Source organism: Gavia stellata, chromosome 14, assembly GCF_030936135.1.
Source record: "Gavia stellata isolate bGavSte3 chromosome 14, bGavSte3.hap2, whole genome shotgun sequence".
NCBI lineage: Eukaryota > Metazoa > Chordata > Aves > Gaviiformes > Gaviidae > Gavia > Gavia stellata.
In genome coordinates this window covers 22,583,605-22,606,289 of record NC_082607.1, presented here as the reverse complement: position 1 = coordinate 22,606,289, position 22,685 = coordinate 22,583,605, and the positions used below count along the sequence as shown (strand labels likewise).

At 46.6% G+C, this 22,685-nt stretch overlaps 1 protein-coding gene across 1 annotated transcript in view; it reads left to right on the top strand.

Annotated features, from left to right (window-relative positions):
* Nucleotides 1–215: 215 nt before the first annotated feature.
* ARHGEF9 (Cdc42 guanine nucleotide exchange factor 9) overlaps nucleotides 216–22,685 on the top strand; it is a 182,380-nt gene continuing 159,910 nt past the window's right edge. Inside the window, exons 1-2 of the mRNA XM_059824259.1 lie at nucleotides 216–341; nucleotides 3,000–3,109. Of these exons, the coding sequence (XP_059680242.1) occupies nucleotides 290–341; nucleotides 3,000–3,109 (162 nt within the window). The 5' untranslated portion in view covers nucleotides 216–289. The remainder of the gene's footprint in view (nucleotides 342–2,999; nucleotides 3,110–22,685) is intronic.

The following is a 22,685-nucleotide window of genomic DNA, read 5'->3' as shown; positions in this document are numbered from 1 at the left end:
CACTCCAACACCACAGCCAGCAAGTCCTAACCTTTCAGTCAAAAAAAAATTAAGCGGGTGCCGATTGCAGTGAGACAGTCTAAGGTGTGTTGCACTGTCTTGAAAATGATATGTATTATTACGTGTTCTGTGATTGCTTTGTCTGAGGTTTTTACATACTGGTAAAATTCTTCTCTGACCCTTTTCTTGCCAGCCGATGTCTCATCCTTCTCAACCATCCCCACAAGCACCACCCTTCAAAGTCCTTGTGGAGAGATGTCGCTCCGAACCCCTCTCCCAGAGCACCCCGATGGGGCTGGACCAGGTGGGAGGGCGTATGCAGCACTTGCTCAGAAGACGCGGTGAGTAGCTTTGTGATGTTTTTCTCCCAGCTTTGTTTTTTGGTCTCACCCATCCTGCAGAGCAAGCCAAGGGCAGAATGGGTTGAAAAGTCAGAAATGTGGCTTGCATCTGTGCTTGTTACAACCCTGGAGCCAGGTGAGGGAGCTCTGATAGCCACATGCTAAGGAGTTTCTTGCTAGCTAATAAGATCTTTTTGTATACAGTGTATTTATGAAACAAGGCTATTTTCTCTCTTTAATATCTCTGAACACAGCCCCTATAATTTGGTTATGAGAAGGTGAACAGATAGGCACATAAGGTGTAAAAGCTGTTCAGCAGCTCCTGTGTGAGTTTTCATTTGGTAGTTTCCTCTTGGCTTTCCATCCTCTTCCCAGCCTCTGTTGGAGGACTTGCTGTTTGGAGGTGGCAAGTGGTGATGGATACTGAGATCACAGCTCAAGTCTGATGTTCGTTTGGAAACACAGCAAGGGGTGAGGTTTTTTTCTCCTATGCTTGGGTACTCTTCCCGATCAAGAAGAGAATCTCATGAGCCAAAGTCTACGATGAGCTGTCCTCTGCATTTGTCCTGCTCAAAACGACACTAGAGAAAGCACTACAGAATGTATTTGCTGGAATGGTCTTGTGTTGGCAGGTAAACAGGCTGATGGTTCAATAGATGACATCATTTTTTGAACCTCTAATTAAAAAGATTGATAATTAGAGTAAGGGAATCATTTCCTGAAGGGATACTGCTAACACCAAGAATCCTGTGATTTAGGGATGGGCAAGTACGGGAGTGCTGCCAGACTGTGCTGGCATTGCTCAGGAGCACGCAGGGGATCCGAGCAGTTAATGGATGCTGGCAGCACATGAGGGTTAAGAAAAACTAGGAAGAAAAAGGCAAAGTGGCTGCCTCTTTAATTGATGGCTCTTCTGTCGGGGTGCACATGTTTCTAGCACACGGAGAGTAACACACGCGTCTCTCAAAATGTGAGCGTTGCTGTGTTTGCACATTGCTCCTGAGTGCTACTATGTCGGCACATTGCCTCTGGAGCCTGGTAGCAGCCTCTTGCTATAATCGGCACTCGCGCTGCAGCTTGATTTTCTGCGAGTCTAGAAAGTGAAACGCGTGTTGCTAAAAATAACAGCAGGCTGCCTGCGTCAGCATCGCGTTTAGGAAATAGGTCTCAGTGCAATCTCTCTCCCAGCAACGCTGGAAGAAAGTCAGGATTGCTGCCCACCCAGCCATGCCAGGGCTGCAGCAGGGTCCCAGCTCTGCTGCCTCTGTGCTGCTGTCCTGGCCGGAGCCGAGTCCCCCCCGTTTATCTGGGGGCAGGGAGCATGTTGGGGGGGGAGGGTGGTGGTGTTTTGCCCCTGTAAGGTAAAGGTGACTTGAACCCCAGGAGCGGGAGCGTGGATCTCCACTCTCCCCAAGCCTGGGACTATTTACCCTTTGGTACCTGGTTTCAAACCCCTCAGGACTGGCGCAGTCTGGAACCTCTGCCTGCGTTAGAGGTGCATCAGGAAAAAGAAAATGAGCGTTGTGCATCTTTCAGGGGAGAATTCCAGAACTGGGCTCTTTGCTGTAGATGCCCTTCTCCACGAAGGGGATGACAAGCCTGCAGGGGCTGGGAACAGCCGTGTGTGTGTGTATGCATACACGGGCACGTATACGTGCGCTGCCCAGAGCACACGCACCTGCTGGCGGGAGCCTGTGCTGGCAGCTGCCGTGGGCGCACGAGCGGTGCTCAGCTCTGTGTCCTTCCTCCCGGTGGCTGTCACTCCAGGCTAGGAGATGTGAAGAGGCTGACGGAGGAAGGGATTAAAATCTAACCGTGCCAAATGCGGGAGGGAGAAATCCCGGTCTCACCCAGAATGGCAGTTTCATCCCAAAAAGAGAGGGATAGGATGGGGAGCTGAAAACGTGGGTTGATTAGAAAAGCAGAGTTTAATTTTGAAAGGTGAGTTGCCAGCCCTCCTCCACCATTTGCCTCTTCTTTACAAGCTGTTTTGTGCTTGGGTATGTACCATCTGCAAGGCCAGGCTGAGGTTTGGTGTAAATGGTATAGCTCGCTCAAAGCTAGATCAGAATCGCATCTGTGAGGGACTGGCCTGAAGTGCTTGGGGTGAGAAGTAGCCCAGCTTTTACGGACTTTTCCACTTGTGTTTTCTGCGTAAATTAGAGGAGCTGTTTCTTTTTCAAGGTATTGCATCATATGGACCACAACGACTGTAAAGCTGGGATTTCTGCAGGTGCGAACTGCAGAGGTGCTGTTAGCAGTTATGACCCAAGGAGCTAATGCACTTTTAATACCAGTGCGTGCAGATGAGGCTCTTGAGCTGCCTCGTGCTCCTGGGAGAGCATTCTGGCTTGACACCCAGCTTGTCTGACCCCATCTGCTTACACCACCTCTGAATTTGGCTCTCAGCTCTTAGTTTGTGCCTGCGTTTTTGTAGTATCCAAGCTGCGCTATTTTTCTTGTATCCCAAGAGCACTGAATAAAGCACCTAAATATACTCTCTGCTCTCTTTTTCTAAAGAAGAGGTTGAATGAGTCTCTTGCAAACAATTTTGTTTCTTTCATTTAAAAGAACAGCCTCCGCCCCCAGCCTGAGCTAAAGCACAGCATTTATCTTTTGTCATTCCTTTTTTTTTTCCTGTGGATTTTATCCTGGCAGCTGAGAACGAACAGGCTTCAAAGACTCTGAAGGTGCGCGGGAACTGCAGGAACGGTGGACGTCGATGGAACCTCTTCAAGCCTGGAGCTGAGAAGCTGCAAATCAGTAGGGTAAGGTGTCGTTTGAAATGTGCCTCTGCCTGCTTCAGGGGTAGGATTCACCTGCTGCATGTTTAGCCTCGGAGACTAACAGTATGCTTTACTAACAGCTTCCTGAATCTGTGGTTCCTTCAGCTGCAGATGGGGATTTTGTTGTTATTGGAGTTATTACGTAGCAGTAAAAAACTAGGTGCATTATCCTTTCCCCTCGGATTAGTTTCCCTTCAATGTATATCGGAGGCTTTGTGGTCTAACGGAGGCATTGGGCCTCCCATTTCTTTGGCTGAATGTTCCTTGCGGGTGGAGGGAACGGTGATGTTTCAGATCGCCTATAGATTTGCTCTGGGGTTTTGATGATTTTATTTTAATTTTCCTTCCCTTTTTAACCATGTGTCCTTTGGGTTTGGTACTGCTACCAGCACTGTCTTGGTGACAAATTCATGTCACCGCTTCTTTCCCAAAGTGTTTTGCAAATACAGGCACAATCCACTTTGTCCTTTTTTTGTGACTGATGCTTCTAGCAGGGGAGGTAAAAGCTGTTGTGGGCCTGGGGATGTCCACGTCTTTCTCTGGGAAAAATTCAGAAAACATGGCAAAAATTGTACCATTTGTCTGATGTGTTTCCTTCATTGTATGGGGGGTTGTTTTTCATCTATGCTGTGCCATGCGTTTGAAGTCTGGAGACCTTGATTATTCCATGGTCTTGTTTGGGATTGATATTATTTGTGAGTCTGGTTTCACTGGTACCCAACATATAAGACTCTGGATTGTCCAAAAGCTGGTAGATCTGCTAGCTGGCAACTAACGTGATGCAAGGAGAGTTTTTGAGTGAATAGGGCAGAAGAGGTTTACCCCTTGTTGTCCTCTAGGGCAGACAAACAATGGATGATCTGGGAGTCAGGAATTTCCCTGCTGGAGTCAAGAGGGGGAACTGACCTTCTGCGGTTGTGTCTGTGTGGCTCTTTCCCTCCCCGTTGCTGTTCTTCCTTGCCAGTCCTTCATTGTATTCTTTTTCCCTTTGATATCTGATGAACTGCCTTCCTGAAATGTGATTTCCAGGGAGGACCTGGCCTCTGTGTCTATTTTTCCATCACAGAAGCAGTAAGTTGGCAGTAAGTGAGACTGACTTCTCCAGCCAGGTTGCATTGGGTGTTGGCTTCCAGGCAACACGTGCAGGGATGGGCCACTGGTATTTCAGTCACTTGTGACTTTCTGGAATGCCATCTTGCATCACTTCTTTTTTCTTTCCTGATTTTTTTGTGGGTTGAGGTACAAGCCAGAGGCTAGATAGACAAAGAGTTCAGCCCTTCCTTTTCTCTCCTTTCCCTTTGGGTTCTGCCTTGCTTCCCAGACATGAACTGCTTCTTTCAACTCAGGAAGGCTGTTTTGGTTATAGGCATGCTGAACATCTAAGCTCCTGGAAGATAAAATGATCCAAATCCAATCGAGCTGTTTGTCCTCAGGGCCAGAATGAAGGCAGGCAACTGCAGAGTTGCTGTTACAGTAATGAAGTATCCTGCTGTACAGTGTGCAAGCCCTACCTCGGAATATCGTCAGGTGTGTTATTCACATAAACCATTTCCATGTTCAGGATCTGGTGCTGACCAGTGCGTGGCTATGTTTGGTCTACCTTAATTAACCAAACACTTTCTTAATCTCTTAAGAGGAACCATATGTTTTGCAGCCTTCATAGCTGTGCTTCAGGCCCTGCTTGGAAACCAAGGTGCTATTCTGTTTTGACACAGTATTGCTACTGAATGCATGATGGACAAGGTGGTCTGTGTCCTGAGTCATCTCAATAAAACCAGACCTGTTTCTGATTGCAAATAGAGCCTGACATTAGAGCACCCTTACAAAGGCAGCAGAAAACTGAAACTTCAGTAAACCAAAAATACTCCTGAAGCTTGGGAAGAAGAAACTTTGCTTCTCCAGTGGCGATATCTAGGAAGGGTGTGGATCTGGAGGGGGAAATGAGCTTCTCATGAGCACAGAGACCTGTGTGTGATGTTCGGCTCAGACACGGGCGTGTGAAAGACCCATTCATCACAGGGACAGAGAACTGGTTTTGGGTGCTGATCAAGATGCCCTCGGAGACTTGTTCAGCACTGCCATTAGGCAGCTTGTTGCTCAGCCTGAATTACAGCAAGCAGGCAGGTGTGAAACCTGTGCTGGGGTTTATAAATCAGAGGTACTATGTTAAGTGCTGCAGGAGTAGGATATATAAATGTGGCTCACAATAGCAGTGCTGGAAAATTCGTCTGTCGCCTCTGCCCCAAGCTGGGTGAAGATCTACGAGTCTGTAAATCACCTCTTTGCCAGAAAGAAATTTCTTCGTTGGCAAGATTTATAAATTTGAGATAAGATTTGTGGGCTTGGGTATCTCTTGTCAGGTGCATTCATTGACAGCTGATGGCCAGTCAGGTGGCAGAGCTAGCACAGGAAGGGAGTGAGTTATACTTCCAAACCAGTGGCCAGGCTGCTGCAGAAACTGTGCCTGATTTCCATCTTGAGTGGGAATGTGTGAGGTGGAGGGAGAGCAAGAGGAGGCTGACAAAGCATCGGGCTTGTCTTAGTGGCATTGGTGCCATCTGGGTCCTTGGAGAGATCTGGGTTGTTGTGCAAAAAGAGCGTTGGTATCACTACGCGTCATGCAAAAATGCGGAGCAAAAAACATTCCTCTCCTTCTTCCTCTCCTCTCGTCTCCTTCTTCCTCTCCTCTCGTCTCAAGTATCTAATCCTGTGCTGCATCTCATCTTCATCCTAGGAGTGCACATGTGCATGCACAAACCTGTGTTTTTTCTTACTGCTCATGGCTCTCTTCTACTATCAGTCATGCCCAAGCTGTCCTAACAAGTGTGTGTCTGCAAGTCTGAGCACAAGCTTTAATTTTCTATGGAGTAGGTAAGCTTTATTGTTCCCACTTCGTAGGTGGGGGATAAGAAAGCTGAAGCACCAGAGGGTGGTACATGTAGAGCCGTGCAATATTTGTTTTTCTCTCCTAATTTCAAGAAGCAGGAGAAAAGTAAATAGGGTCAAACTGAGACAACTTTTAAAAGCTTTCAGTATTTTTTTTTTTTCAGAAGCATACTTCTCAGCCTGGAGAAAGCTCTGAATTGAAACAGTTTATGTGCAAAGCATTTTGTTTTAGTGCTTAGGTCGCTAAGAGCCTTTGCTTTTATGGGAGCAGTTTGGCACAATCAAGACCAGCTTGCACAGGACCTCAAGGTGCCCAAAACTGCAGGCTTTGCTGCAGCAGGCAGCTGAAATGCCAAAGAGTAACCTGAAAGGCTGCCCTAGCTCTGATGGGGCCCTCAGCAGCTATCATGCCTCTGTGATTTACCCTCAGGCAGATCCTGCCAGCTGGGACATGGCTGATCCCTGGGGACAATGGAGAAGGGGAGAAGAGAGTCACTTTCTCCAGCCTCAGAGCAATTCTAGGAGGTGTTTTATGGTCTGGATGGCAGAAGCAGAAGATGACAGTCCCATCCTGGGCTGGCTTCATTCTGACCCGAATCACTGGCCTCTGCTGCTATTTAGAAGGGACTTGTTGCTTCTAGTTGGCTGTCCAGTCTAAATTGTCTCACCTCTTTCCACAGACAAATGCTGTGGGGACGTACTCCAGAAGGAGATTGAGCCCATTCTAAAATTGGAACCATCCTCTCAACGTGTGGAGGCATGTGTGTGTTGGTACCCTCTATCTTACCTGCGACTAGAGATTCAATTTTTAGCCTTTAACTTAGCAAAGATGTCTGCAAACATTCCTGTTCTCTACTCCTTTTCCCCCTTCCTGTCCTGCGTGCTCTTGTACAAGGGACTAAAGCCCAAATTTATATGCTGGAGGAAGCCACCGTCTAATTAGTTGGAATGGAAACTTTGCATGAGAGCCAGCTTCTTTGACATCCCCTATACTAATAATAGGCAGGCCTGCTGTGCAAAGGTGTTGAATATTCACAAAAAAACCACCGAACCAGCCTGTCCTTTCTCCTCTCTACGCCTTGAGCTATTTTGAGAGGCTGGTGGGGGGTTGCCATTGCAATGATGGTGGATGCGCGAGTCCACAGCTCCCCAAAGCTAATTCCCTGCTGGCGTGTTTACGAGGAATAGGAAATTCAAACACCGTGCAGCCTCCAAGAGAACAGAGCGAAGGGAAAGTTGATTTGGGTTCTCTCTTGCCCACACTGCGTCGCAATGAATAGCGAATGCTGCTTGATATTCAGCACTAGCGCTCCTGCTTTCTATTTTTATCTTCTAGCATAGTGCTGAGTGAGCGTTTTGTTTAGTGGGGTTGGTTTTTTTCCTATTGGAAATGTGTCCTGCACCATGTCTCTCTTGCCTTGCTACTTCGGGGAAGAAGGGGGTGTGGCAGGGGTCGTGGGCTGCTGCATTCTGATACGTGAGCTGAGTGTAATCGGAGTCATTTTTTAGTCCTTCTGTCCATGTGAATAGGCTGCGAGAAAAGCATAGTCCCGTGGCTTTCCTGGTGCTAATTAGTTTAAATATCAGTGCGCTGGTTACGAGAGGTTTATATGCGCATATGGAGGGCTGCCAGGAAAATGCATCCTCTTTTAATCTCTCTTCCTTCATTTTAAACATTCGGTACTTCTGCTGGCAGGGTATGTATCAGGATCTGTATGTTTTTGGGGGGGTTGTTTTATATCTTGATAAACCTCTTACGCTGCTCTGCTGAGCAGCAATAGAACAAGAGGAAATGGCCTCAAGTTGCGCCAGGGAAGGTTTAGGCTGGATATTAGGAAAAATTTCTTTCCCTGAGAGAGTGGTGAAGCACTGGAAGAGGCTGCCCAGGGAGGTGGTGGAGTCACCATCCCTGGAGGCGTTCAAGGAACGTGTGGACGTGGCACTGCAGGACATGGTTTAGTGGGCATGGTGGGGTTGGGTTGGTGGTTGGACTTGATGATCTTACAGGTATTTTCCAACCTTAGTGATTCTGTGAAATCTTTATGTAGGTTTTTCCATTGCTTTCGTCTGTGAAGCCACTCTTAGGCGTTTATAAATGTTTTTTGCAAGTTCTGAAAAACTCGGCCTGTGCAGTATTGTTAAAAAAAATTAAAAAATTGGCTTGCTCCTTCAAGGAGGAAGTAGCAATTCAGTCCAGGCTGACAGATCCCGAGGCCCCTGTCTCAGAGCCTCGTAACTCTCTAATGCAGTTATATGGTCCCCATATGTCTGTGTGAAGAGTGCTCAGCAAGGATCTCTGAATTAGTGGGGTATGCAGCAGCAGGCGGCCTTTTAAGCACCTGAGGTCTGATGAGTCTAATTCGATTTAGTTTATGAACTGGTCAGAGCACGGAGAACATTGAATGAATCTGTATAGTCTCCGGTGAACTCTAGGTCATCCCTAAACCCATTTGCATCCACTTCGCATGAATGGACTGTGCTTTGAACTCGCTCCCCGGTGACTGTGATGAATATTAGTGCAAAATACACTTTAGTATTCCTAGTACCAGAAGTGAGCAGTACTTACAAACTTACCATGGTCTGGTTATTTTGTCTTGCTTAGAGATAACATTTAAGAGTGCTGTGTTTCTGTACAGAGCAGTGCTGGGGGGACATAAGCCTTGATGACTGGATATTAGGAAAAATGTCTTTCCTGAGAGAGTGGTGAAGCACTGGAAGAGGCTGCCCAGGGAGGTGGTGAGGTCACCATCCCTGGAGGTGTTCAAGGAACGTGTGGCCGTGGCACTGCGGGACATGGTTTAGTGGGCATGGTGGGGTTGGGGTGATGGTTGGACGTGATGATCTTACAGGTCTTTTCCGACCTTAGTGATTCTGTGATTCTGTGGTGTTGCACCAACAGTGCCATAGTACAGGTGTTTCTCCACCACACCTGGGGACAGAGAGGGCTTCAGTGAGCGTGAATCCTTACAGGAAGGAGAAGCTTGAAATGACAAAACAGTGAACTTTGTGAGTTGCGGGTTTCTGTTCTGGGTAGCACAAGAGAGAGATTTGAAGTGCCAGACTTAGAAGAGGTTCTCAGCTGTTTAGAGGTTATGCGTAAGCCTGTATTAAGAAGAATCTCAGTTTCCAGTTCGTGTTGGTCTTTATACTGTAATTGGACCTTGGGGTGTTTTCTGTGCAACTGCAGGTGGTAGGTACTGCATCCTACATGGTATTAAATGCGTGTATAATGGTGACTGTACATAAGCACCTCTTCCATGGTTCAAATTAAGCTCTCTATCCTCATCTTAAATATCAGCTTGGAATGGATCCTTTCCCCTATTGCTCAGTAGGTCCACCTTGATTACTTTGATTGCTCTGCTTCAACTCATTACTCAGCTCTGTCACTGTGTTTCACTCTGGGATATGGTTTATACAAAAGAAGCTTTAATGTAAACTCAATTTGTGTTGCATTGCTAAAACCTTAATGACATTTTGCTTGGCAGCAGTATATACTCTGTGTGGTTTGCCCTTCCCCAGTGCACTATGTTCTCAATAAACTAAAGTCCATGGTAGGTGTAGCATGAAAAATCTCTGAGTAAATATTGGAACAAATGCTTTTGTAGTGCTTCCTAAGCTCTGGCTGCATTTGTGATTCAAGGCCACTGCAGTGTCACCAGTATTTAGCTGAAAAGGAGCTAAATTTGGGAGGGAAAGGCGAAAGCACAGGTCATAGCTTCAAAATCTCTTCCATAGCTGCTGAGATGTGATTTTGAGATGCATCTTCCATACAAAAGTGTTGCTGAAGCCACTGGTCACTGGCTAGGTGAATACATCCAGAAACTCATTAAGGGATGAAGGGGAGGCGGTTACCGTGTGTGTGGCTCCCTGGACTCTGAGATGAGGTCTGAAGCGCTTCACTGCATCATCAGACTGACATGGCCAAGGGCAATTCCCCTTCGGCTTCTGTGATGGAGAGCTGCAGTGTGGAGGTGGGAGGGCTGTCCTCCTGCTCCTGTGGTGTTGTGAGCTGTGTGCAATACCATGCTGCATCCAGAGCTGTTGATTTGTTTCCATTGGTGCCCTGGAAGGAAGATCTGGGACCATCCCCTCTGCTCCTTTCCCCCATCTCTTCTAATCTGATGATACTCATGTAATGTGGAGGGGATACGTTCGTAAAAAACCAAATAGAGTGCACCTAGCCGCACTGCTGCGATGCTTTGACTGGCATGTGAAAATCTGGGGCTTGCAGGGAAGGTGCAGTTGCTTTGGCTGGATTTTGCTCTGTTTTGAAATCATGAAGCTGAAGTAGGGCTTGGGTAACAAGCTGCAACTGCCTGGTACCACAGGTAGGAAGGAATAAAGGGTCTAATTTCGTCCATGGTTTGGTCCTAAAAAAATTATAGCGGTTTTCATACCTGAATTAAACTTGGGACATTAACCCAACAGTGTGCTTGTACTTGGAGAATGAGGAGTACAAAATTAACACAATGAGAAGCTGCAAAGGGAACTTGGGTATTATATTCGTGAAATCATAGGGCCTGCAATGAGCTCCTCAATGAATCACGGAAAACTTCATCTCTTAATGGACTGCACAGAATATAGAGAATAATTCCCCTAATAAATCTCTTTCAGTCTCTAATATCTAGGGAAATATATTATTCTGTTGTCCAGAAAACCTTGAGAGATCAGTCTTATCTGAACAAGAATACACATTTCTTGATAGCTCCGTTTGGTGTGATAGGGTCAGCAGTTGCACTCCTGTGCAGCTGGAAAAAAGATTAAATAATTGCTGGTTGCAGTACTGCTCTTACCAGTATTAAATACTGTTTGCCATCACCATACCAAGAGAGACTGCATCAGCAGGATGCATTGCAGCATCCTTTGAAGAGCGGGGGTGGCTGCAGAGCCTGAACCACCGTGAGCCAGCATCAGAGAAACCACCCCCTTGTCAGGGACGCAGCGCGAAGCCTGTGGCCGTTGGGGACCACCTTCGGGGTTCTTTGGCCACTGGCCTTGAACTGCTCTTGCTCTCAGGAGTGGATTTAACTTATGCTGAATGTGGAGAGCTGCTTGGGCACTGGTCACTTCCCAGGTCAAGATGTATTTTCCTGCAAATCTGCATGCTGACATAGTGTTGTCTTTTGCAGTTCTGCTTGTCTGCTGTTGCTTTGTGTGGTGGTGTCAAATGTAGGGTTTTTCCCCAGTGATGCTGTGTATGATTTGGTAAGTGAGAGAAAGGAAAGCAAAATAATTGCTGCAAGCCAGAAAAGGCCTGATGTCAAGCACAGCTGGAGTGGGATGCCCGAGAAGCAGATTCCTCCGAGAGATGAGTCAGTACTGAATGAATTCCTCTTTACGCTCCTCTCCATACAAGAACTTACATATCTGAAAGCAGAAATAACTCCACCACTGTCCTTTGTATGATGGGTGCTCCTCAGCTGTCTGTCTCTCGACATGCTTCCAAATTTTTAGGTGAGTTCAGCCTTGCCTGGAGGAACAGGCGGGTCCCACTGCAGCCAGGCAATGATTTGTGACTGTCTTTCAAAGGGGACTTGCTATGCTGTAGGAGTACTTGGTGTCTCCGAGATGTTTAGATGTGGAAGTGGGTGGGCCAAATCAGTCTCAGCATAACGCTGGGGAAGGGACTGAGCTGAATAGCGAGCGGCATGTTGCCAAGCAGTGACAGGGCTGCCCTGTTGCAGTTGTCTTTCGGGCACTTAAATCGGCTACAGACAGGTGATATCCTCTAGAAAGCAGGAAAACAAAGAGAAAAAGGTAAATTAAAGTTTTCTGAGACTTCACCATAGCAGTGATGCGCTCAGGTGTCTTGGCAATGATGACTGCGTTCCTGGAATTGTGCAGGGTGATGCTGACAGAAGCTGTCGTGTGAGATGGCCTTTGTCTTCTGGGTGTTGACTCGCAGATGTTCAGCTGTGTGGGCCGCTGCTGGCTTGAGCACCTCTGGGAGACTTCCACTGTCGTTGGGGTACGACAGACCCCGGCTCTGCACTGTGAGGCTTTCAGCTCCGCAGTGACTCCGTGAAATGGTTGAGAAGCTAATGCAGCCTTTTGCAAATGAGTATGTTATTTTGTCTCCATCAAGCCTGCTGAAGAGTGTACTGTCAGGTGTTTTCCCTGTAATTGCACTGTGTGGTGCTTGCTGCGTAATTCCCCTGCTGAAATACAGCACAGCACAATCGGCCAGCCAACACCGTGAGTGAAGCTCCCAGGATGTGGTGTTTCAGTGCAGGGTAAGAAAGATGTTTCTAGACTCTCCTCGCATCTCTGGCAGCTCAGTGATTTGTGCAGGTGGGAAATTTCTTCCTGGAGATGAGTCGGGAGTGCTATTCCCCACCATGGCCTCTGTCCCTCCTCTTTACTGCGGCTGGTGTTTGTAAGGGATTGAGCTGATCATGGTCTCGTGTTATTCATCTATCTGTGCGACTTCACTGGAGCCAGTGAGTATGTAAAGTGAAATGCCTCCAGTCCTTCTAATGTTGGGTGCAGGGGTGGATGAGGGTGATGGATGAGGGAGGAAGATAGTGAAGGGAGATGTCTCGGGTATAAACTGAGCAATAATCCTGCCCAAATGTGAAGTTCTTGCTCAGGCAACACCACCCTGAGGGGCAAAGCTTTGGCCGGGAGCACAGTAAGAACCTGAAGCACCGGTACTTTCAAAATGAGGATGGGCTAAAACAAGAACGGTCAATTCTCCTAGCTCAGTCAGCTGCGCAGATTAGGAAAATGTTCAGTCCCACCTCTACAGCATTTTGCAGTGACAAAGTTGTTGTAGAAGTGGATTTTGTCCATCTTTTGCCAGTAGTTGGGGACTGGACAAGAAGGACCGGTGGTTGGATCTTTTTGTACACATTATTTATTTCCTTACATTCTTTATTAGGGCCATCTCTTTCTCATCTAAGATATCTCACTTTTATTTTTAACACTGGACAAATATCAAATATTCCTCAAGAGAGATCTGTGATTACAGCTCAGTTTTGACAGTTGAGAATCGTCCAACTGACATATTCACTTCATCTGAAATGCTGCTATTTTGAGCTCTGCTTTTGTTTTTAACCATCAGTGATAAGTTTGCATTTCCTATGGATAATATTTTGGGTTGACGTGAGCTGTTACAAATCAGGTCTGCAGCAGATCTGGCTGTAGTGTTTAAAACTCCACTGTGTAAAATGGTTATGCTCCTGCGTGAGTTTTGTTTGGTCTTTTCTGTTTTGATGCTCTTTCACCCAAAACAGAGCAGAACTAAATCCCTGCATCCCAGCAGGTCATCACAAAATAATTTGGTTTATGTCTTGCTGAAGCATTTGATAAGTGCTTCTGCAGAAAGACTTTTTTCCTCCTTTTTTCTTTTTTTTTTTTTGCCTTAAGATAAAGGCAAATGGAACTTTACAGGCACTTCTTAAAGAATCGGACATTTTCCAGCTATTATTTTGCAAACTATTAGAGCAGCAGATCATGAGGTGGGAACGCAGTTATGCAAACAAAGCCACGTCACTCTTGGCCAAAAATAGCTGCAGTGCATGTGCATTAAGGTGGAAACGAAGGCCTTTGGTGTACATACAGCAAACAGCGATGGGAGGGAGGCAAGAGGGGAAGCTGCAGCTTTTTGTTTAGAGCCTCTCAGGAGATATTTAGAGAAAGTCTGTTTTCCAGAGACGAGTGGAGTATTGCTGCTTATAATTTCAGTGGGATAGGAGTTACTGCCTTTCCTGTACAAAAAGGGGACTAGGGTTTTGAGAGATGGCACTCTATTCCCAGGGGTGTTAATAATTTTTAACATCCAGGTCCCACACAGACCATGAAGAAATACTGGAGAACACTTAAAAAAAAGTTTTCTTTCCTTTTCTTCCTCTACTCAGTCCATCTCTAGCGCAGCGAAAGCCTGTCCATTTCTGCAGTCTCGTGTGATTCTTAGATAGCCCGTTGATTCCTTGCTGTGGGAGATGGTTTCACATCTCATTGCAGAGATGTTTCCTTGGCTTAAGTCTTCATCTGTTTTCGTTTTGGCCCCATCCAGCACTGCAGTGCCCTAAATAATTTTGAGATCACCTTACTAGCTATTTGCATTTGTTGTGTGCTTGTGGACATGCTGCCTGTTAAATTTACTGGGTCCTTGCAGCAGGGATGTGGTCTGGCTTCCTTTAATATACTGCATCTTACTCTCCACCAGGCTTAAAATAAACTTTTTTCTTTCTTCTGTAACATTGCTACACTGAGCTCCCTTTGCAGTGATGTGTTTAATTGCAGTTTGTTATCTAGCTGTTAGGTGATCATATGGCGTTTCTGGCCCAAGATACAGTTTTGGGTAAATAGAGGAGATAAAGTAGCAACCCAGGTATGGAAAATGCAGCTTGTAGGTGTGCAGATATAGTTTCCATTGGATTAAAGCCTCCTTTTTATGAAGACTTGCAATTTCTAATCTCACAATACTTTTCTGGGATGAGTCGAAGGGGGCCTATAAAGTTGAACAAAGGCTTGATGTCTTCTGTAATGGGCAAAGCGATTCCCAGGCACTGTTCATTACCTATTCCTCATAGATGTTTTTTGGTTTTTGTCTCAATTAGAAATGTTGTTCAAATTATCTCTGTATTCATCCAGAATTGTGAGTGCCTATCAGAATATCTTACTTAATGTGTTCAAATAGGAGTTTGCTGTTCCTGCTCTTCCTCTTTGCAAAGGTATATATAAACTTTTTCTCCTGGAAAAATTTCCTAACACAGATTTTAATTGATTAGGTGTCCCCCCCACCCCGTTTTGTTATATGTATGTGTCTGTTTCAAACATTAGGATGCTTTGCCTTTCCAAACTTCAGTGTTTTCCAAACAGGATTCCCATGCATGTTGCTGTTTAGGTTATGCCAGTTGAGTATTGCCGTGTTCTGAAGGAGCTGACCTCAGCTGAACATCAGCATGCACAGCTACACAGAAAGGGGAGATTAGCGCTGATTTATTTGCCTGGCAATTAAATAAGAGCACTAGGATTCTCACTGCATGGCTGAGAGGTTAAGTATTGTGGTGACAGCAAAAGATCAGCTTTCTTTAATGTAACTGCTTGTTTCTATACATTTATGTTTAATTAAAATATTCCTACATCCTGCACTCTTCAACATCGATTCTGAGCTTTATTTTGAACCATTGCCAGGGGAATACATTGTTATGGCATCCTCTTTCCACATCTATTAGCAGGAAGAGGATAATTGAGGAAATCTCACACAGATTTAATTGGGGACTGAGGGCAGGAGCAGGGAGGGGGAGAAACACAACACAGAAGTAGGTCAGAAGTTTGGCGGTGGATAACTCTTGCTTGACACTGAGCAATTGAGCTGAGCGGCACTGTTGTAGGCAGCTGTGGGTCTGCTGCGATTTTGGGGTTAACCAGGTAACTGGTGGTGGTGCGAAAGGAGTTGCCTCCCATATAGCTTATATAATGTGCCGCATATAGGCTGGTGCAGGTTCAGGTCGTCTCTGTGGCACGGAACATGGTGCGACGGCCTCTGCGGGAGCAGCGAGGGTGGGCAGTGATCCCTCGTGGCTTTGTACAGAAAGGGTAAGGAAATGGGGGTGGTTGAGAGCAGTTCAGCCTGGTTTGGGGGCAGGCTTTGTGCAATTTTAAGCTCTAGTCAGGCAGGCAGATGTCGTGCTCCATTTTACAGCTGCCTGCGACATGCTGGGGAGCAGCGTCCTTGCAAGGATGAGCCCTGGGCCGTCCGGGGAATATGTACTCCCTTCGCACACTGTCAGCCCCTCTGCTTGTGCCGTAGAGCCATGGCTCTTGTGCCAGCAGCGACGCCTCTGCAGCCTCTGAAGAAGGGTCAGGATCTTCTTCCAATGATTATTTCATTATTTGCTTTTTGCCTGATGTGGCTGCAACATGTGGCACTGTTCTGCAAATCTGCATTAGGCGTTCTTTCGCTCATGACGCTTCTGCTGTCTGGTTAGATCCACATGCCTTTCATGCTAAACTCTGGATGCATGGCACAGATCCATAAGCAGGCCACATTCAAAAACCACGTGAAGCTGCAGTCTTTTGGTCAGGGCTCTAAAAATGTGCTGATTTTCTTTGGGACACTGCTCTGTCTTCTGGACCCTTAGTTTAGTGGCTCTTCCATCCAGCTTTTAGACTCTAAGGTCCCACTTGCAGTGCAAACCTTAGGTCTATACTTTGGACTTTCTTTCTGTTCTGCGTCTAGACAGTCCCTAAAGCCAACCTGTACCACGTACGGCCCGTGGGCTGGCCTGCGCCCGCCAAGCAGGTTCCTGCCCACTGTGGGACGCTGACACACCAGTATGACTGTCCACATGCACCAAGAACTAACTGACTTGGGATGCATGGATACAACACCCCGTAACCAGCAGCACGTGGGGTTACGTGGGTGTCTAGGGTACCCCTTCCAGGGACAGCATCAGGCTGGGGACAAGCGAAACGTGGTGTGAGGATGTGGCAGGCAAAAGCGGTAGAGGAGAAAAAAACACAGTGCTCATGACTGCCAGTCTTTTTAATAGCTCATTTGTGGTCTTGCCAGGGTGGTGTGGGCAGGAAGGGGTTAGCTCTTCGATACAGCCATGAGATAAACAGAGCTAATCACAGTAAATTGTCCTATTCTTTAATATCATCTTCCTGACTCAGTGTGGGATACTGGAAGACTTATAGCTTTGCTGTGCTTTGGCATTCCCATCCCTAGAAGGGGCAGCATACGGTGCAGCAGTATTGTGAGACTATCACATCCCCTTTTTTGGGTGCAGGAGACGTTTGGTATCAAAACCATCCTTGGAGGTTTTGAAAAGACACGTGGATGAGGCACTTAGGGACATGGTTTAGTGGTGGACTTAGCAGGGTTAGGTTGACTGTTGGACTTGATGATCTTAAAGGTCTTTTCCAACCTAAATGATTCTATGATTCTAAAATATTTAATTTGGTTTTATGCTGCTGGGATTGCAGTGCTCGGCGCAGTTGTGTCCCTTGGGATTTTTTTGCGACTTGGGGAAAGTACAACACCGTTGCGTTGGGGGAAGGCCAGTAGTGCTGGCCTGCACCATGAACTCTGGGTTTTCTGGCTGGGGTTGCCATGTCCAGGGATGCTCAGTGTTAATGAGCAGAAAGAGGCTGCCGCAGGATGGCCTGTGGAGTTGCCCAGCACCCGGGAGGAGAGGATGAACAGCCGGGCTGCCCGGGGTGGTGCGGTGATGACCAGGAGCAGAACTGGGTGCACTTTGCTCATTGTCTCCCAAAACTGGAGCTGGGCAAAGTCCACGGCTGGTGCCTTTTGCAGGCCTAGCTTGCTGCCGCGAGCCCTGTGGTTTAGCTCCAAGCTGGGAGCAAACCAGCTCGAGCGAGAGATGCCTGTGCTGCGTGTTGTTGAATATAGCTCGTGGCCTCCGGTTGGGACAGAGTCTGTTGTTCTGAGCTTGTGCAAACAGTAAGAAGCAGTGTTTGCCCTAAAGAGCCCACAATGCAAACACAGACAGACACTTTCTAATAGGCAAAGCAAAAGAAGAGAGGGGCTTTAATTGCAAATCTTGCTGTTGAATATTTTTACTGGGTTTTCTGAAAGCCTCTTCCACCATTACTGCCAACCTGAAGCATCAACAAATACTGTTCTGGCTTAGAAACCAATGTAATTAAGAAATACAAACACACAGAAAATGGCGGGGTTATTTGCCTCTGTTTTTTGAGCCTTGAGGGAGTCTCTTAAGCTTTTTCATGTAGTCACACCGAGCAGCTTGTATTTAAAAAAAAAAGAAAGAAAAATTATTCTCATGATAGCAGCAGGTCACAGACTGTTTCTCAGGCCATAATTTGGGGCAAACCCCTGCCTGCCACTCGGGGCTTTTGCTGCCATACCTCACTGCCAAGGTTTTTGGGTTTCTTTCATCGTTACTGCTTTCTAGGATTCTCCCTCCTGTTGAAGTGTTGCACCATGGGTGCTGCTGCGGTGGTTAACCTGTGTATTTTCTCCTGCATGAGTCTTTCTTTCCAGCTACCAGTTGTAAAGCCCACTGGGGCTGCAGATGCATCAGCTCGTACTGGAACAGAATGTACAAAAAATACAGTCCTCAAGGACGTGGCTTTGTGTACTACAGTGGCTGATGTCAGAGGATGGAAGAGGTCTTGTTTTCTCAGGAAATCTTTATTCTCAGTGTGCATTCGAGAGAGAGAAAGGCAAAAAAGTGTGTTCTGTTAAACCTAAGTTAAGAAGCCTGTTCAATTTTTAAACAGTTACATAAAGCCATCAAAGTCTGACAGGAGAGAGATGCAAGTTTGTGCAAAAGAGAAAGGGAAAAAGAAGCTGAAATGGAGTGTTAAAGTTAATTCCCCCAGGCTTACACCTAAAACAGCCTGAACTCATAGATGAACCCACTCCTAGTCTCCCCCCACCCCCCTTTCATTTGTTCCCCTTTCTTGACAAAGGTCTTCACGTTGTTGAACTCCTGGCTGAGTGTGAATGCTTCTTGTGCGCCCTGGTGCTTTCGCCAAACCAGCTCTGGGTCCAAATAAGCTTTTTTGTTCTACCCTTGGGGGAACAAATTTGTGGACATAAGCAATGGACATAAGGGCTTGTTTGAAACCCAGGCAGGGATCCTGGACTCCCGCACGTTTCTGCTCCTCAACAGCTAGGTCTGTGTGAGATTCCCCGTTTGCTACTGCAGATGTTAACATTTGGGGTACTCAACGGTACCAAGACTCGAGCCTTGGTGGGAAGCACGTGCTGCTTTGGCCCGTAGCTCAAAGCCTGCTAAACCTCCCCAAAAAAAGTATTCCAGCTCCTGAGGGTGGCTTTTTCTCAATGAAAGAAGAAATTAGAGGCTTAGCATAGTGGGCTTGATGCAAGGCTGCCAAGGATCACAGCTAACTGCTGGTGAGGAGTGGATGCAGGAGAAATTTGGGGCACATTCATGGGAGTCACATTGTCCCTTCCAAAAGGAAGAAGTAGGGATAGTCTGCAGGGATAACATTATGGTCACACTGTGCTGATGAGTTTTGCAATTGGAAGTATACCCATTTGCGAAAGAGCACAAGAAACAGCCATCAGACAAAGTTTTGATGCTGTCCCTGCCCTTACTGGTTTAGATGCCCCTGGGGCCAAATCCCTGTTTGGCACTGTGCTGTCAGTGGACCTACGGCGAACAGTCAGAGGGGCCTGGGCATCTGATCCCAACAGCCTCTGCGGTGACTGTGTAAGGTGATAGAGGAATTCAGTTCATGCCTTTTCTGGGCCACTGGCTGTGACAGGATGGGAGTATGAGTTTCTTAGGAGCTCAGAGTTGGGAATTCATCTCCTGTCTTTGAGGCTTCTGAAACACAGTCATGGAGTTCAGACCTGGGTCTGACCTCGCGTCTGCCATTGATGTTTTCTTGGCCAGTTGTTTGACTTGAACACTGACATTCCTATCTGAACTCAGAGGTTGGTAGGGCACTTTGTCTGCAGTCTTTGGATGCACTTTCCTGATCTTTAAACTTTACTGAGCTCTGGTTTTGAGATTGGTTCTGATGGCATTTATCATACCCTTTACCAGAAGAGAAGAGATTGGTGAGGGGACTCTGAGCAACTGCCCAGCACCCCTTGACCATTTTCCTCCAGGTACTTTGCAGGTAGCGATTCAGGAGCTGAATGGTGCGCTCTTCATTAGACAATAGATACTCGGTAAGGGCTTGTGCTATAGGATCGCTCCTCTCTGGATAATGCATAGAGATGTTCCAGGTCTTTGAGTAATATTAATCTATTTATATCTACTACCTAGATGCTAGAAATCCATTATATCTGGTTCTGTCTAGACATGATCAAGGACATACTTTCAACTCCCATTATTTTTCCATAGCATTAATATTCAAGCATGTCTTTGTCTTAAAATGTATTCTGAAAGCTGTAGTTATTGAGGAAATTCATGAAGAATAAAAAGAAGTCCTCTGACAAAAAGGTTGTCATATCACAGAAGTATACAGGGAAGGGTAGCTGGCACATCTGCTATCAGAGTGCTTTCCTCCGATCACCACGATGACTCTGAGCTATTGTTCATGTGCAGCTGAATAGGCAAATGAAACTTGGAAAAGCCGTATGGTTTCCTCCGGGTCATGGGGGACGGCTGTGGTAGAAATGAATTAACTGCTCTTGACTCCCTGACCTCTGTATAGGTTACAATCCTTTTTATTCAGCTGCCAAACTTTCTAATGTCGTATTCAATATCGAGAACCCAGCTTCGGTTAACCGTAGCCAATGACTTTCTTCACATTTGCTGCAAAGGAGATGTTTAGGTGAAAATTGCTACCACACCTATCGTGAGCATAATAATTGTTCTGTTCAAATCTTCAGGAAATCACAGTTTAATGGTGCTTGGCTGGTAGCTGGAAGCCCTGGCTTGCTACTCCTGGGAGTGTGGAGTGGAGGTGAGAGCCAGCAAGTTTTGAGTGAATTTCTCTTATGTAGGGAAGGTTTTTGTCAGGAGTGGATGTTTCTTCTTTCTTACACACAACAAAGCTTTGTTCTATGAGAGGGTTTCCTAGAGAAAACAGTTGGAGAAAAAAATGCTCAAACTTCAGGTTTGCATAAATCTGCCCTTTAAAAAATTAGTGGCATTTGAGACTTTGAACTGTTCTCATGCTCTCTCTAAATTGCACCGTTTCCTTCCTGTGTTTGAGGAGTGCCTGAACCTCCTCTGAGCTCTCCGCAAGCTGCGGGACGTTGATGTTTACTTTAGGGTACCTGACTCAACGCATTATCTGTGTCTCGCAGCACTGTCTCCAGCCTGAAGGTCTAACCAAAAAAATCTGTTTTCAACACGATCAGAGCACGAAAGCTTCTGTACTTTCTGTGCATCTGAAGAGCCGCCCCTGTGTCTGCGTGGCAGTGTCCCGAAGGGACTGACTGATTTGGTAGGACTGTGCTAAAGGTCTCAGTGCTGAGAAACTTGCTGTGTAAAGTTTTTTTCTTTTACCTTCTTGTCACAGGTTGGGGAAACTTTCCTCCTTTCATGGCCAGATCACTGCGTGCATTAAAGAGCTGCCACGTTGCGCTGTTGAGGTAGTAATGGTTCAGGAATAAGTAAAGTGCTTCCCTGCTTTTACAGTGCTGGGGGATTCTTTGGGATGACAGGCACTATAGAAATACAAGTAATTGTCCTTAGAAAAACTCCAAATATTTCTGCTCACACAGCCTCAGGTAAAGGACTAATAATGAAGATGGGCCACAAGGGAGCCAATTCTTGCATAATTAAATCCACTGGTGTTTGTGTGACAGATGAAACAGAAATATTTGGTCAGCTCAGTGGGGGTACAGTCACTGCTCAGTCAAAAATCACGTGGCAGGAAGAGAAAGACGAGTTTGCAATTACTGTGCCCAGTGATGGCATGCCTTAGGGTGAAAGGACGGTGCAGTGGGAGCTGAGGATGGCTTCAGCCAGGCGTGGAAGGCAGGAGGGCCGTGGATCAGGCGGCCGCGGTGGTCTTGGTGGTGGAGAGGACTGGTGTTGACTGATTAGAGAAAACAGAGAGACTGACCTGCGTTGGTGCGTCTCTCCCATCAACACTCTGAATATCCCAGGGATTGAAGAAGGCTTTTGCAAATGAGCAGCAGAGGAATTTTGATTAAACAGCCATCAAGGAGCAAACTGTGAGAAGTTGGTGATGTAACATGTATGCAGTGTCTCCCGGCATTGTATCTGCCTGATACAGGCTGCCACACCTTTCCTGTGGGAATGGTGAAGTGCCGATATCCTCATCATAGACATGGATAATGGGGACACTCGGAATTGACCTTTAATTTTTAACTTGAGACACGTAAGCTGGACTTTGTATGAACTTTGGAGAAGGGTGTGAGCAAGCTCTGTCTGAGTGTGAGTTGCCAGCAAGATGATGCTTGGAGGGTAACTATTTCTAACTCAGCAACCCTTCCCAATAAACTGTATCTCTGCGTGTCATTTTGTACTTCCTGGACAGTTCTCGATGTTCCCAGCCACCTCTATTAGTCTGAATCCAGTTTTATGCTGGGTCTGAGCCAGTGCCAGTCAGAACTGTGCTGGGACCCAGCAGCACTCCCAGGCTCTGACTTTTTACCTGTACAAACCTGCTGCGCAGATCCAACTTTCTGCCTTAGCCGCACTTCCCAGTTCTAAGAGTGAACCCCAATTTCTGTTTAAAGCATTGCAGTGGCAGATTCTCAGGTGAGTTCTGGATGTGAGAAACCTGGCAGGGCTCCACTTTCTTCCTGAGCTTTCAAAGTAGCATGCCTGAAATAGAAACACTGCACAGGAAGGTCTCCAGTAAAAATTGCTTCCAATAGGCAGCTCTCATCTTGGATTATCCCCCTAAGGATTCAGTAAGTTTTTGTTCTACTTGGAGGTCGTCCCTGCAGGTTCAGTCCTGAGCATTGTCATGGTGCCACGGGAAGGGGCTCAAATGCTCAGCTGGCTGGTGGTGGGAGATTTTCCCCTGTTATGGAGCTCCTTGTTTCTCTGCTCCCACCTGGGAAGCAAGGAAAGCAGTGCAGCCAAGAAGCAGCACGCCAGCAATCCCCAGCAGGTAGATAGTCCCATGGGGCTGTTGCACATCAGCATAATTGAAAGCAGTCCAAAGGATTTCTCCTGTGAATTAGACTGACTTACAGTGGTGGCTCAGGGATAGAGAAAAACCCTTCCCTGCGGCAGCTCTAAGCCATGCTAGGATCTGAGTGGGCTCCCAG